Source organism: Nannospalax galili, unplaced genomic scaffold (assembly GCF_000622305.1).
Source record: "Nannospalax galili isolate Female #2095 unplaced genomic scaffold, S.galili_v1.0 scaffold743, whole genome shotgun sequence".
Lineage (NCBI taxonomy): Eukaryota > Metazoa > Chordata > Mammalia > Rodentia > Spalacidae > Nannospalax > Nannospalax galili.
Window position 1 is genome coordinate 913,320 of NW_008349552.1, and position 16,846 is coordinate 930,165.

At 38.9% G+C, this 16,846-nt stretch overlaps 1 protein-coding gene across 1 annotated transcript in view; it reads left to right on the plus strand.

Annotated features, from left to right (window-relative positions):
* Nucleotides 1-1,183: 1,183 nt before the first annotated feature.
* The window catches only part of Cd200r1 (CD200 receptor 1), a 46,444-nt gene continuing 30,781 nt past the window's right edge, over nt 1,184-16,846 (plus strand). Inside the window, exons 1-2 of the mRNA XM_017801632.2 lie at nt 1,184-1,296; nt 9,878-10,201. Coding sequence (XP_017657121.1) covers nt 10,135-10,201 — 67 coding nt within the window. The 5' untranslated portion in view covers nt 1,184-1,296; nt 9,878-10,134. The remainder of the gene's footprint in view (nt 1,297-9,877; nt 10,202-16,846) is intronic.

Genomic DNA, 16,846 nt, shown 5'->3' on the forward strand with positions numbered 1-16,846 from the left:
CCTCAGACCCCTGCCGGCGGCGGGTTCAGGGAAACGCCGGAAACCCCGGGACATGCCCCTTCACCTGTTCAAGACGGGTCGGGTGGGTGGAAGAATATTTTAACTTTACATAATTTTTATTGTTTAATTTTTTTGGAAAAGCAGACATTACTTTTACAATGATCATTTTAACTTTATTGTTAGTATTATTAGCTAGGTTTCATATATTCCAAGCTGATCTCGAACTAGCTTTGTAGATAAAGATGAACTTGAATTTCTGATCCTTTTAACATTACCTCCTATGTGCCAGAATTACACATTTTTCACCACACCCAGTTTTATGTGGTCCTGGGGTTTGAATCCAGGGCTTCATGATGGTTAGGCAAACACTCTACCAACTGATCTAGCTTATAATTGCCATTGTTAAAAAATATTTTGATACCTCAGCCATTATTTATTTTTTTGTAGAAAGTAAATTTTAAATTATGCATCTCTTGGGCTTATAGGGATATTTTTTCAATATCTTCAAAGCTTCAGTAAGCTTAAATAGTCTCATTTAGCCCAGATACTAAGTAGAGCACATAGAACACAGCTGAGTTACATGATGTTTGTTCTTGAATAGAGGGAATAATTGTTGCAAGAGGAACAATACTGTAAACAAAACAAAGCAAAGCAAAACAAAACGCAACAACAAACCCAGATGCTCAGAAAGCGTTTCAGCGTGTCACATCCTTAAAGCCTGTTCCAGTCTGCGTGCCAAGTCTTACTCATTAATATGGGTATCCCACGACCAGGAGCTGTTATTTGCTCCAAATAGACCCAAGATAAATACTAGGCTAAAGACCTGATGGCATGTTCCTGGAAAGCTTATCTCTTTAAACGGTAGCTATAGTTTATTTCCCTCTTTTCCTGATCCTGTCATGTTTGAAAACTAAAACAATCATAAAAAACTTTGTTAAAATATGTTTACTTAATACATACAAATATGATGCTTTGGCTTGTACATGGTTTACTCCACAAAGTTCATGGGGCTGCATGTGTGGCGTTATTGCAAAATGGTGGAACATTTTAGTTCCATGACAGGTAATCAAGATGACGCTCATAAAACTGAAAACCATGTCATAGAACGTGGCCTGGATTGGCTACCACAAGAATGAGCTCCTATGAAAGCAAAGTTTGTTTTCTCAATTTGCTCTCTTTCAGTCCCCCTTTCTGGTCACATAACCTCTCTCCCTTGCCTGTGCTCACACTGTGATGCTCTCAAGCTTTCACCTCAAACTAATCCTGGTGCCATGTTTTGGAGCCTTCAGAATTGTGGTGAGTCAAATCTACATCCCTTTTCTGAAAGTATTTCCCAAGACATTCTCACATAAGAGGTATCTTCCTTCTAGATGGATGTGTCAGGAAAGGCTAGTTTTATGCAAGTGACTTCCTTTTGAAGACTGAGGTATGGCTGCTTGTGGCACCTCTGTCATTGCCTCTGGCTATACTGATTTGAAGAATATAGATATAGATCAACTTGTAGTGCTACCTCATCCTTGTTTTTTTTAACCAAAGTTGCTACAGCACAGGCAGGAACTCATCTGCAATTGACTTTCTTACTCTTAGGACAAAATCTTTAGGAGCAGGACATTAATTCTTGCAAGTTTAGTTGCTTTTTTTATGTTCAGTCAAGTAAAATATAGAAACAATAAGTAAAAAAAAAAAAGATCTTATCTACTTCCTTTTCTTGATACGGGACATTCAACAACTAAACATTTTCAACAGTCTCATAATCCTTACTTCTTCTTTTCCCAAGCCAAGACAATCATAACAGCATTTAAAATAAAATTCCCCTAGATATTAAGTGACGCCAAAAGTAATGTATGTCAGTACTGTATGTTAAATATGAAAGTGATTTGGGGCTGCAAAGATGGCCCAATGTTTAAGAGCACTGGTTGCTCTTGCAGAGGACCTGGGTTTGGTTCCCAGCACCTACAGAGCAAATAACAACCATCCAGTTCCAGGGTTTCTGATGCCCCTTTCTGGCCTCCCTGCCAGAAGTAAGTATGGTGCACTTACATACATGCAGGGAACATACTTATAGACATAAAATAAATAAATAAGTGTTGAAAAGAAAGTGAATTAAAACATACAACAAAGATCATTAGTAGACAAATAGTCATAGAAACATAACTTAGATGTTAATGTAATAAACTGTTTTGAGGAAAAACTATCTCAGTGTAGAACTTCAGGCTTGTAAAGTTCTTACATTTCCTGTATGTAATACCTGGACCTTTATGTGACATTAATATTAACAATGACACAAGTGTCCAAAACCAAAGATTGAAAAAAGTGGTGATCAAATAGTGCAGCTGGCAGATGCAAGGTTCTGTTGTCTGTGTTTTCCATTGTCCACAAGCTAAATGACACAGATTTCATTTTTCAAGAACCATGTTTTTGAATTTGTAACTTTATTCCCATTTTTTTTCTAATCCAATACAGTAGATATTGATAGTGGGCAGAAAAAGGAAGGAGTTTAAAGTTTAGAAATAAGAGTCAGAGTCAGACCTGCAACGGGCAAGGAATGTGCTCCTTGGATTGATTATCTGCAAGCTGAAGGGGGAGCAATCTGGTCTTATATAGGAACTCTGCTGTACACAGCTCCAAGAGTTAACTCTGCACCAGGGTCTGGGGTCCTTGAAGGTCTCTTTTCTGAAGATTATTTGCTCAGGCAGATGCCTGAGTTATCTATAATACTAGAGACAGATGGGCTCCATAAACAGTTTCTCTCAGTCCAGGGAGTGACCAGTTGATAAGGCTTGAGCAAGGCCAGGCTTGAGCAAGGCCAGGCTGCCAATTTAGGACTAGTTAGATACTTTAAGGGATTTATGGCCTTCCCTAATGAGGCTTCTGGCTCTTCTGCAATTCACATATTCTATCAGACTGAAAGTGTCAAGTTCAGGAAATGTACTAAAGAAGAAATAGAGATGACCTGTTGATACACTGTGAGAAATGAGAGAAAGTAAGGAATTGAGGGAGGTACTTCAGCATCAGGTGATGGCAGATGAAGACCTTTAAGCCCAGCTATTCTATCAAAGATGAGTAGAAAAGTTGGATATTAACAAACTTATGATGGAGATAGAACTAAGTCCACTGGAAGGTAGAAGAGCTAGCAAGGCAATGATGAATTAATTATCTGGTCAACATCCAGAAAATGCACATACCTGTAATCCTAGAACTCAAGAGACAGAAGTGGGTGGCTCTCTTTGAGTTCAAATCCAGCCTGGTCTACAAAGCAACTTCCATGCCAGCCAGGTCTACATAGCAAGTTTCAAGACCCTGCCCCCCCCCAATGATTGACACTGGACATCTTTTTAACCTGGGGATGTTTGTTGATTGAAATGTAAGAGTTGGTTAAAAGATTAATGGTGTTTCCATCAGCCCCTTGGCTCGGGAAGAGTGGGATGAGGTGGGGTCGAGTGGACAATAAAACCTCTCCTCACACAGACTTCCTTCTCGATTTGAGTTACTGGATAGCCCACAACCCTAGGACTAAACTGTAATGTTCATAGATTCCTGGAAGAAGTACATGAAAATCTTTTCTAGAGGAAGATAAAATTATATAGGGGCTCAAATTGCTACTTCTTTTTCTATAATTTAACAAGCAAAATAGTGTCCAACATGAGACGAGACGTCACAGAAAAAATCATGAAGACATATATATATTTGAGATATGGTCTCCCTGTAGCCCCAACTTGACTAGAATTCACTATGTAGACCAACTGGCCTCAATCTCACAGAGATCCACCTGTCTCTGCCTCTCAAGGACTGGGATTAAAGGTGTATGCCACCATGCCTGACCCCTCTAAAGACAGATTTTAAAAAATAATTAAATAGGCATTTTAGAGTAGAAAAAAAAAACAGATAAAGTAATAGAACTGAACTTTTAACTCAGAAATTTCAACATTGGGGATATAGTTTTTGTTTTGTTTTGTTTTGGTCTTTTGGAGACAGGGTCTTCCTGTAGCCTCAGCTGACTGGAACTCACTGTGTAGACCAGGCTGGCCTCGACCTGGAACTCACTGTGTAGACCAGGCTAGTCTCGATGTGATCTGCCTGGCTCTGCCTCTTGAGTGCTGGGATTAAAGGCATGAGCCGTCACACCTGGCACACGGGATATAATTTTAATAGCTACTCTCAAAACTAGGGAAAAATTGTGTCTTTTTTAGACTTTAAATTTAACATATTGAATTTCAGCCATTTAAAACTATCTGTTCGTTTTTCATTACATCATCTTATAAAAGACAGCATGGTCAGACATATATTTGGGGACAACATTTGTAAGCTACTTATAAGACTAAATAATGGTTGTTCAACAGAACATTGACCATGCCCCTGGGAAATCCCAATGAAATTTGAACAAATTGCAGGTGAACACCAACTTTTGTGACTGACATGGTTTTCATGTTTTATATTAGTTTACTAGAGGGTCATATGGAATTCAATCTAATATTTCTTACTTGGAACATTCCTTTTTAAAAAAAATCTCTGTCCTTCTTAGTAACCAGAATTACTTGGACCCCAGATGATTATTGTCTGTCTTCAGAATGTTTTGTAACAATGTCAGTTTTTAGCCAAGATACAACAGGGATTTTCATCTTTTTTTTTTCCAGTTGACTTCTGTATTTTCTGGACTTCCCACTTGCCACTCATAAATGAAAACTAACTGCCTCAAATATGAAACGTCTAATGCAGAACTATTCAAAAGAATATTTCAACAAGGTTTCTTATTTACCTGGCTTCTGGAGCATAAATGCAGTTGATGGAATGATACTTGAGACCAAAATTGGATTGCATTATTTTCCAATATTTGTCTACATGACAGACATTGCAAGGTGCCATGTGATTCACTTCAATAAAGGATTTTGTTATTCCGGGGTTGGGCCTGTTGTCCGCAGTTCATCTTCTTTATGGATTGCCTCACCTAAGCCATGGTCTTTCCTGTAGCCCTCTCTAGTGACAAACAGGTGTATAGCTCTAAAGGCCTGGCCATTAGGGACAAATAGAGGACAACTTTGAAGAGTAATTTAAGCTCTGGAAATCTGTATGGGGCTATGGTAGACTGAAGTAGAGTTTTCCCACTGTCTACATCAGTTTCTAATCCTTTTCTACAATTGATTGTCTGAAGTTTCTCCTTAATATATCAGCACACTATATTCCACCTCTGACTTTGTTTCCTGAGGTACCCAAGGATAGCAATCTTCAAATTTTCCTGAGATGATTCATAGGATCTGCCATCCATGCATTCATTTGTTTATACTGTTTTTATTAAACCTCCCCAGCAATTCAGAAGATTCATTGTTGTTCTTTCAAATGCTATTTCTTAAGGTTATGACACCCACACTGTCCATTAAGCAATCATTTGTTACATTAAATTAATTTTTAGAAGACTGAAATTAGATTCATAGTGTTAGAATATTAGCATATTTTGTGATTAAAATCTCTGGGTGAAACTGCTAATTGAATTTGTTACATGAATTTTGAAAATATTAGTCTTGGTTTCACTAAATTGTCTACTGTCTGCAGGGGGCAGTAGAGAGTAATACGGATGTAATTTAAATAGATGATTGGAGACAGCACAAGGTCCTATTAAATACACACACACACACACACACACACACACACACACACACACACTACACCACCACCACCACCATGACCACCACGACCACCATGACCATGACCACCACCACTACCACCACCACCACCACCACCACCACCACCAATTCATGAAATAATAGGGGTATTCAATAGGAAGAAAAAGGGAGTGAACAGATTAATAGACTTATTCATGGAAGATGTATTGAAGACAAGACAGAGAATCAGAAAGTATATAATAAGCAAGAGTTTAACTAGATATGTAACGAAGAGATAGACCCTGAGGAGGGTTTCTTGGGCTCTATCCCTGTCTGTATCACTTGCTTGTGTGCCTTTGGAGAATTTACCTAGCTTTTCTGGTATGAAAGGAAAATATGAAATGGAGGACAGTAAAGATATTTACTTTGTAGAGTCTTGAGAGGATTAAATAAGGCAATATCTACAAAGTGCTTAAAGCAGGCCCTTAGGGTTAAGTGTAGGGCTTAGTAGATATTATTTATTAGGAATGTGACCAGTGAGATTTAGAATTGATTCTTAGCAACAAATAAAATATTGTTAATACTTCTGCTCAGATATTGTTTGCTTTTTTGATATTGCACATTTTATTTTCAAATATCCCCAACTTTTGTACAATCTGTGAAATTATAATGAAAATGGTAAACTCTTATATGGCATATTTTTTCCTAATTTCCTAAAAATAATTTTTATATTGGCAATGTAGTTTAAGTGGAAGTGAAAAATTTCAAGATGAATATTAGCACAACAGTAGGGTGTGAAAATAGAAATATGCAGTTTATGAGGCGTAGGTTTTGTCAGTGCCAAAGACTGAACTGGATCTTGCACGTGTTGGGCAAGCACTCTACCACTGAGTTACTGAGCTACATCCCTAGCCGTTTAATCAAGCACTGAATGATTATGTATGAAGGAAGATTCATAATTTTAGATGAATCTTGAAAGTTTGGCTTGATGAAGCCTGCACTGAGGTAAATAGGAAAACAGAAAATGGATTGAGTTAAGATAGCAGTCATTTTACTCTTTCATGGTTTCTCTGTAGTTATAGGTTAGATTCAAATCTCTAACTGTTGTCCCTGGGGACAGGGAGAAAGCAAAGCATGGAGTGTTTGAGTTTCTTACAATTATTTGCATTATTAGCTATTGTTCTTTCATTTCTGTGAAATTGGTGTGCTGGACTTGAGTGTGTGTGTGTGTGTGTGTGTGTGTGTGTGTGCACATGCGTGTACGTGCATGGAAGAGAAAGTCAGGCTGGATATCTAAGCTAGAGAGCTCACCAAAAGTAGAGATACAAAAGCAAGTAGGTTTAGGCCCACCTTTTTCAGTCGAACATTCAAGAAGAAACTATGGCCTTATGACTTTTTCAGAGGGTACATTAACAGACACACTGATACTTCTCTTTTTATTTATTATTTTTATTTTATGCATATGAGTGCATTGCCTGCATGTGTATAAGGGCACCCATGTTGTGCAATGCCCTCGGAGATCAGAAGAAGGCATCAGATACCTTGGAACTGGAGCTACAGATGGTTGTTAACCACAATGTGGGTGCTGGGAATTGAACCCTCGTCCTCTGCAAGAGCAGTCACTGCTCTTAACCACTGATCCACCTCTCCAGCCCTGATACTTCTCTTATTATGCTAAGTCCCATGACATATGTTGGGTGGATGATTACACTGCAAACTCTTAGTCCCTTTATCTAAATGCTTGCTGTCCTTAAGAAGTGAAGGTGGGAATTGGGAAAGTTGGAGGAGTGGGTCTTGAGGGTGGAAGAGGTAAAGGATTGGAGATGAAAAATAATAATCTTTCCAAATCTACTTCATGAATTCTATGGTTTTTGATATCACTGAATTGACTCTTAGATAGTTGCATACAGACTGTAGTTTGATCTCAGATGAACATACAGGAATATGTCTGTGAGAGTCATTGCCCCAATCTCAGCCCAAAGGGGCTGAGTCATAAGAACTCAGAGCTGGCAAACACAAAACGCTCTACTCTCTGCTCTGCTATCAGATCTCCTTCAGACTTTGGCAAATCTCCCGAGCTTTAGTTTTGATTGTGTTGTCAAGTAGGCATTAAAATAACCAATCAAAAAGTTTTTAAAAGTGGGGCTGGAGATGGCTCAGCGGTTAAGAGCACTGACTGCTCTTGCAGAGGACTGGGGTTCAATTCCCAGCACCCACATGGCAGCTACGAACCGTCCTTAACTCCAGTTCCAGGGGAATCAGAAGCCCTCTTCTGACCTCCACAGCATTGCACGACATGGGTGCACTCACATACATATAGGCAATATGCTCATACACATAAAATAAAAATAATGAATAAAATATTTTAAAATTGGGGCTGGAGATGGCTCCAAAGTTAAGAACACTAGCAGCTCTTGCAGAAGACCCGAGTTTGGTTTCCAGCACCCACGTGGTAACTGACAAAGGTCTGAAACTCTAGTTCTAGGGGGAATCCAATGCCTTCTTCTGGCCTCTTCGAACATTGCATACGTGGATGAACTTATGTATATGCAGGCAAAACATTCACACATATTAAAAAAAACCAAATAAATAAAAATTAAAAAGATTACTTTGTGTGTGTATGCCATGGTGCATACTTGTCAAAGGACTGACGTCATAGGCCTGCATCCTGAGGTCAAAGGACAACTCTGTGGATTAGTTCTCTTCTTCCACTTTTATTTAGGTTCTGGGAATCAAACTCTGGTTGTCAGGCTTGCATAGCAATCATCTTTATCCTCTGAACCATTTTCCCTGCCTAATCTTTGAAAATTTTTGATGACTTGAGAAAAATTCCATGCCAAAATAATATTAAGTGGCAAAAAGACTACAGACTTGACTAAGAAAATTACCCGTATCATTGACTTTGCATGGCAGAGATTTAACTTTAGTTCTGTCTGTTGTCAAAACTTATGGTGTTAACAGCTGCATGTGGTAGAAAACCAGAGTGTTACAGTTTAAATGACATTTCTCCAATTTTTTCTGACACCTGGTTAAACCAAACAGCAGGGAGTTATTCCCCACTCATTGTCATAGGCCAGGTTCTCAAATCTTTCTTGCTCTTAAGGATCTTATCTCATTGTCTAAATCAAATAGATTTACAGAGAGAGTTTCAGAAGGGGAAGGGGGAAAATATATATAGTTTAATGTTTGGCAAGAGGGAAGATGGAAATGCTAACTTTGAAAAAAAAATGCATGTTGTTTAATCTTTTTCCTGTTTGCAATGTTTTCTTCCCCTTCCTGGAGAGTTTTGTCTTGGGGTAGGAAATTCTTACCACAAAGGTTTTTTTTTTTTTTTTTGTTCCTCTCAACGCTAATCTAAATATACACTAACTAGCAACATTACATAGAATTTTTCTGGAAAGTCAGAACCCCAAGATGTATGACAACTAAAAGATGAATCTTGGTGGTTAAAATGATCTAACTCTTCAAAAATCAAAGGGAGTGGTTAATAAGTACTGAATCCCCGACAAAGGTCCTTGAGTAAATGTGTTCACTGACATGGCAAAATGGACTTTGCAGATCTGATTAAAGTAAGGATCTTTAGATGGAGAAATAATGCTGAGTTATCTGAGCAGTACCAAAACAGTCACAAAAGATCCTCTTAAGAGGAAGGCAGAAGGGTCATGATCAGAGAACGAGGGATGCCGGTGCTGCAAAGATCAGAATGATATAGCCACACCCAGAGAGTAGAGACATTTTCTAAGGAGCTGGAGAAGGTGAGGAAGACATTTTTTCTTTGAGCCTGTAGGAAAAGTCCACACCTTGATTTTAGCTCCATATAATGCTTTCAGACTTCTGAAATTAAGCACTAAATTTATGTTGTGCTAAGCCACACAGTCTAACATTGTGACTGTTACAGTAGTAATGGAAAGTGGTAGGCATGATGCTTCCAGAGCTGTGTGTAGACTCTTAGACTAGATAGCAAAGTTCCATCAAAGAACTTTCAAGGAGAAATATTTTATTCTATATTTGAAGACTGAAGAAGGCGGTACTTTTTTTTTTTAATTTTTATTTTTGGGTTGGAGAAGTCTTCTAGAAGTTACTGTGATTGGGAAGTTTACAGGCATGGGTCCAGAATAGGTAAGTAGTCAGCATTAGTCTTGAATGGAAGTTTAGATGAATCGGTCTGTCTTGGGCTTGTTCAGAGTCTTACTGTAGAGTTTATCTATGAGCAGCGGGAGAGGAGAACCAATGAGCTGAAAGTTAACTCTATCAATCTGCTTCCTCTGTCTTTGCTGCAGTGCCTCGCACAGGAAATCTATTGCTGTGTCAAGTTCCAGAGAAGAGTTTCTCCTCTTCCAAGTTACTAATCAGGCTAAAACATGTCCGCCTGAAGAAAGGGACTAGGAGGAAAGGAGTGCCTGCTGCTGATGGGCTAAGAGGAGGGAGCACCCACAAGTCCATCGGAGAGCAGAGGGAGTCTGTCATGCTCACCACTGCTTCTCTACCTGTGAGGAGTAAAAGCACCGAGTGAGGGACAGAAAAGCAGAAAACAGAAATGTTCTGCCCTTGGAGAACTTCTGACCTAGCACTGTTCCTCGTACGGATGGTCTTCTTTGTGGCCGGTGAGTCTGAGTTTTCTTTGGGAGAGTGACTGCTGGGAGACCTGGTCTGCACACCTTTCCAGCCTTGCCTTTTTTATGTGGCAATAAAAACCACTTGCAGCAGCAGGCATGGGGGTGACTCTAGATTTCCTTACAGGATCACTCTTACTTTCTGTCTTGTCTTATTTATCTTACTTTGTGTCCTTCTACACAAAGATAGATAATTTCCCTCACTGTCACTTCCTTGTCTCCCTTTCCCCTTTTAAGACAAGGCAGAATAAATTAAACACATATTCATAACAATCAAAGTCATACGGATTCTCTCTGTCTTCTCCCCCTTGGGAAAAATTTAAATAACTATTGTGTCTCAGCTGGGTCTACCTCGTCAGTAGTACAAGTTAGGAGTGTTTCTTTCTGTCACTTTCTATGACTATGGGTTTTTAAATTACATTATGCATGCAGTTAGACTGACACATCTGTGATGCATGTCATATGTATGTTGGAGATGTGTGGGCTGTAGGAGACACTTTCTGAATCAGAAGTGCACTCTTCAATGTCTGGGTTGGTGTAGGAGTTGAATAGAACTTGGGGCTCTTGTGGGGGTGTCCTGGTTTCACTTTAGGAGGTAGGTAGGAGTGGATGTGGGAGGGAGTTTTCAGGTTTCACTTTTAGTAGATGGAGCAGCTGTGAGGGAACAGTGTAGTTCGTTTTAAATTTTATAAGTAAATGACTTATAGAAGAAAGGGTATTTCCCCCTTTATCAGAATGACTTGAAAAGCCATTTTTGTCTGTCTTCCAGAAAAAAACTATCCTATGTTACTCCTACTGGTGCACACACATAAAATAACTATGGTCTACTACTAAACTTTTCTCCTGAGGATTTTCACATGCTTTTCTGCCTTTGATCTGTGTAGGAACCCAGCAAGGCAGACAGACATGGAGGACAGCTTCATTCTACAAAGATAGAAACTAACGCTTAGAGAGGTGAAATGATTTGTCTGAGGTTACATAGGACTAGGGCCGCTTTCAGTTATTTGCCAGTAAGCCTCACAAAACATTTGAGTGAGCAATTTTCCTCAATATTTTACCCTTTTACTTTTCTCTAAACAGAACCACGATTCATAGCACAGTGAAAAATGCTAAGCTAATATTTAGTTATGAGCTAAATGGGAAAAGAAAAGCAAATGAGTGATCCAAGTCTTTCAATAGGTGAGTTCTTTCAGAAAGCTCTTCTAGAAACCTGTGTGAAATCAGTTTGACTAGGAAAGCCAGGGAGGCAAGGAATTGTTATGCCAAGTTGATTATTTTGTGAAGAAGAAAGAAAAGTGACAAGATGAAACATAATAGATAATTTGAATTTTAAAGGTTGACAGGTTAAAACTTAAAACTACCTCTGTCAAAGATAATGCATTCATTAAATCTCTGAAGTCATGCTTGTATCATGAAATTATCAAGTGTTTAGGAATACAAAGAAATAAATTATGTACATGATTTGGCATGACAAATTCACCAAGAAATGATCCAGAAAGAGGAGAAGAAAACCCCCCAGGGCAGTGACTCTATATCTGCCTTACTAACACTGTTATCAGTGCTGCCAAACAGAGAGAACTCAACCTATCCAAGACACTCACAAAGGAAGAGGGGAGCTGAAGACATCAGTGTAAACATAGGATGTTCTGCTTTGCCTATTTACTTTTTGTTTATTTATTTTCAACTTCAAGCAGTGTGGTATTTGATAGCCAAGATACAGTAAGAAAATACTCAAGAAGAAAACTGGAAATAGTCTAGATTGTCCATCCCAAGCTCAGCCCCTTACCTTTCACGTTCACAGCCTGTGTCATTTTTTCCCTCTGACTTTTAAGTTTTTCTTATGTTCAAATTATATTTTCATGTCTCAACTGAAATCATTTCACCTTTTATGAAAGTTACTGATTTTGCCAATATGAGTTAATGTAAAAGAACCAACTTGTTACTTTTTTCTTCTTTGGCGTAATTTTTTATTCATTCTCATAACCATCCACTAGAGGGCAGACAGTGACAAGAGAGGAGATAACAATCAAGATCTGTGTGGTAGTTTCAGCAATGTACAAACAACTGAAAAAATTAAAAGCATCTGTAGAAAAGACAGGATTTGACCTCATTAATTTCAACCCTCTCTTCCTTTCTTTAGTTTGTTCTAGTTGTAAATTTGTATGTTATCCTAATACATACACGTGTTTTTCTCTAGACACCCATGCTGAAGCTGTTAAAAAATAGTTCTAAGAGCCGTGCGTGCGTGCGTGTGTGTGTGTGTATGTGTGTGTTAGTGACTAAAAGTTTCCAGGGATCTAAATTAGAGAGAAAAAACTAAAACAAACGAATATTTAAAGCCAGTACATTTTAAAATTGTCTAGGAACTTGGTAAAAATCTGAAGAAAGGTAAAATCATAGGGTGTTGGTGATGTGATGGAGGAGCTGAATCTTGAGTTGGGTCTTGACTGATAGGTTTTGGTAGACAGGGCAAAGAAGAAAGGGAATTGGGAACAGGGGATGTATATCAAGGACGAAGGCCAGGGTGTTCAGTGAGACGACGGGATCTAGCTTGATGGAACAATGTGTCATGTAATAGGAAAGAAGGCTGAATTTTAAGGAGCTTTACTAGCTAAATCGAGAATCTGAGTAATGTACAGTTGACAGTGAGAGGCCATCTGCTGGTTTGCGAAGAAGAAAAAAAAACCTGAAGTCATATTTTGGAGAATAATGAGGCAGCAATAACCTATTGAATGGCAGTGACACTTAGTAAGGGTTTTGAAGCAGGGATCAAGAGTTTCTTCCATGGGGCTTCTACATTAGAAAGTTCCATGTTGCCACACTGGTGGTGGAGAAGGGAACTGTGGAAAAAGGATGCCAGGAAGGGAAATTCCTATAGGTACTTGAAAGTGTAGCAAAATTCAGCTTATGAACCACTTGTGGAGTAGATGATCCTACAATGACAATACACAGAGATTCAAGCACTCAAAGTGTTTGAATTTGAGTCGGAGGAGCCATAATGATCTCTTTCCTTTTTAGAATAGAGAGAAAGGTCTAAGTGATGGGCAAGGAGACACTGTGAACTACAGACTGTATACTGTATACTTAGCCTTAACTGGAGGAAAGACATTCTTCTGAAATTGAGAAATGAGTTGAAATGTTAGATACAGGGAGGCTGGTCAGCTAAGGATGGTTATAACAAGATAGAAATTTACAAAAAAAGGTGCTCACTGCAGATAGACTGCTTCCAAGTAATGCCATGCCTATTTCAGTTAATGATGCTAGGTAATAAAATCATCCAACAGTCATTTGGTTTTGTGTTTTTATCTGTAGAATTAATCTACACTGTGAAAAAATGCAATAACAATATGTTTTTGCCTCTTCTCCCTTGCTGTCACTGACACACATTTGCTAACTCCTGACTGGGACCAGGGAGCAGAATTGTGTTTATGAAATAGCTTTGGCTTGTATGATCCTACTAGCTCCTAAGAAGTAATCACTAGACGTTATTTAAATTCATGCAATTTGTATGATAGTCAAGGTTATAATTCACTAATATTTTCCCCCAAGAACTGACATCATTCAGGCATTAGTACTAAGCTAGAATTCATATGTCTTGCATGTGTGAAATCCTAGACCTTTATCCTCAGAACATAATCTTTTTTGTGTTAAGGAAAGTACTATAGAGAAGTTCCAGCACTGAGGAAGGACTGGACGTTTTTACATTTCTAAAGAAATACTTTTCTTTAAATATCTCTGCTGTTTTGAACTATTGGTACTGTGGCAGTTTCTCTTGGAGTCCAACTAAGACAGTTTTCTATACAGAGTGTTAGCAGAGGGAGAAATTCACCTGTAATCTCAATCACCACCCTCATCCAACTCTACAGGGAGCTTGAACTAGACAGGCTTTTGAGAGACTTGGCATTGGTCAGAGTGGCTGGTCCTTCACACCTCCATCTGTTCAGTCATTGGGCATGGGCTGCTCTGGGAAGGGCCTGACTTTCAGCACAGTAACTGAATTACCCTCTGCAGTTGCTGAAAACTGAAGGCTGTCTGCCATCACGGCTCCCAGTAAGAGGAGCAAGGAACTTTTCCTTGAAGGAGATTCTGGGTGGCACATTACTAGATACCTACCATGGTTGCCATTTCTGACAGTTTCCCTGTTCCTTCTCAAATTTCTGAGTTTCTGTTTGATCTTATTTCTCTTTAACCTGAGTCATTTCTTTTATTATTTTTACTAGCATAAGTTTGTGATGAGTAATTCTTAGTTTCTTTTATAGGAAAAGAATTGTTAGGTATTTTATATCTAAATCTTTACTTCACTTTCATTATCAAAGCATATATTTGCTGGACATACGTAGAGTTCTCAGTTGAGATTGACATTTCCCCTTTCAGCACCTAAGACTTTAATTCCATCAACTCTCATGAGAAGCCAGTCCATTATTCTCAATAACCTTTCCCTGAATATAATCTGTTGTCTTCTTTGGCTGCTTTCAGCATTTCATCCTTATTACTGGTTTGGGGCATCTATAATGTGTCTAAAATGTGGCATTTTCATCTATAAAGAATTGCTTAACTGTTTTAAACATCATTCCCTCGGTTGCGAAATGAAGATGTATGATACTATTAAGAGATATGGACTTTTCAGACAGGAAGGACTTAAGAAACATCCAAATGCAATTCTTTCAGTTTGTATGCGTGTTCAAGGAGTTGCTGATAACATCGCCTCACTTTGTAGTGGAAGAGTTGAGTGTGGAACACTTCCACAGTACCAAAAATACAGGAGAAAGAAATGTGACAAGGATGCAGGGGGACCTATGGCTTTTAGATATGATGCACTGGAAATGACAGTGACATTCAAGGTGGAAACAATAGCAACTTAACGTTTGATATTCTTGTTTAGGAAAAATAAGTCACAGCTAAAATGTGGGTTGGCTATTTTGTCAGTTAGTAAATAAGGAGTGTTCTGCATGTGTCAGTCACTTGATCAAGAAAGACAGAGAGAGGCTGAGAATGTGACTCAGTGGGTGAGCATTGGCCTGCCATGTACAAGGTTTTACATTCAAACCCCAGCACTCATAAAAGGATAGTCATAGATTTCACTCTCCTGGAGCTTAGAACCTGTACAGAAGATAGGAACTAAATAAATTATTGCAAATAGGTAAATAATATAAAGTATGTAAGGAAAAATACAGGATGGCATAAAAGCGTATAATTGTTGAGGATCAGGAAGGCTTCCCCAAGGAAGAGATGTTTGTGATGAAGACAATAGAGTTACACCTGAAGAGTTGTGGGATGCAATCCTAGGCAGGCCGAACAGTCTGTATTATCACAGAGGGAGCCGAGATATGAATGATGGAATCTACTGTGTGGTAGTCTAGTATAAATCCTGGGAGTTCGGGAGACTGACGGGAGAAGATTTGGAGAAAGAAGAGCAATTAAAGAAGACATGTTTGGCGGTGCATGCCTGTGATCATAGCACTTGGGAGACTTGAGGCAGGCAGTAAGGCTAACCTAGGCTACATAGTTAGACCCTGTCTTAAACAAACAAGCAAGAAAATAAACAAAAGGTTTGGAGAAATGTAGGAACAGCCGAGATGTTGGATAAATACACACTAACGTGTCTGAGATCAAAGGCAGTTTAGGCAGTGAAGAGGAGGGAGGCAGAGAAGGAAACATGTAGGTGTGGTGGAGTTAAGAAAGGGGCTTCAGAAGGAGAAAGTGACCACGTCCGTTGTTAGCTTAGAGGGCAGAGACTCTCCAAGATCAGTGTACTCAGGAGTAGCACTGGAAATAGCATGTCGGAGTCCACTATGTGTATATTCCAAGAGCCTGAGGCAAAGGGAAGTTTTAAGGGTGACATGAAGATTGAGCAGGAGATTTTCAAACAATAATCATTGGCTATCCGGATCCATGACAAGAGTGGGGGGCCATCCAAGATTAAGCAGGTAGTTTCTGGGCCAATGTCCTTGCAGAAATATTTTCTGTGCTAGGTAGCAGTGGCCGTTATACAAAGTTATGTTTCTGACAGAGTCATGACAGCTCTTGTTATCACACAGAAGCTTGAGATTTCCCCCCTCCTTCATAATCTGACTATATTTGTTTTATTATATTTTAAAAATATTTTAAAATTTTCATTTTAATTTTAAATTTCACTGTATCAAAAGCGACCAAGCAACCCAGGTGCAGAAACACTGCAGAAAAGTGAAAAGTTTGGCTATAAAGATGCAGGTGACCTTCGAAATTGCAGTTTGAGTAGGTGTGGGAGCAGCCAGATTCCTGATGGTGCTGGGGAAGTGAGTGGAATGGGAATTGATGCGGAGGGCCCAGACCACTCAATCTGGAAGTTAGGTAGCAAAGAAAGAGGAAAGGATGGTAGCTGGAAGGGGAAAGCGGCATGTATATTTTTCTCTATAAATAGTGAAAAACCTGGTGTGTGTTAAGAACACTTGAGAAAATGCAGGGACTCAGGAAGAGTGTATTTCTGATCTGTGTTTAGATTTGGAGTTTTAAGACAGTAACTTTCTTTCTCTCCTGACATTTTTTTTTTAACTTCACCATGAAATGCTAATTTCTCCCCAAAATTTATCCATTGCATATTCTGAGAGTATCTGGTTATATGATACATTTTGGGGTATTAACAAAAAAAAAAAAAAA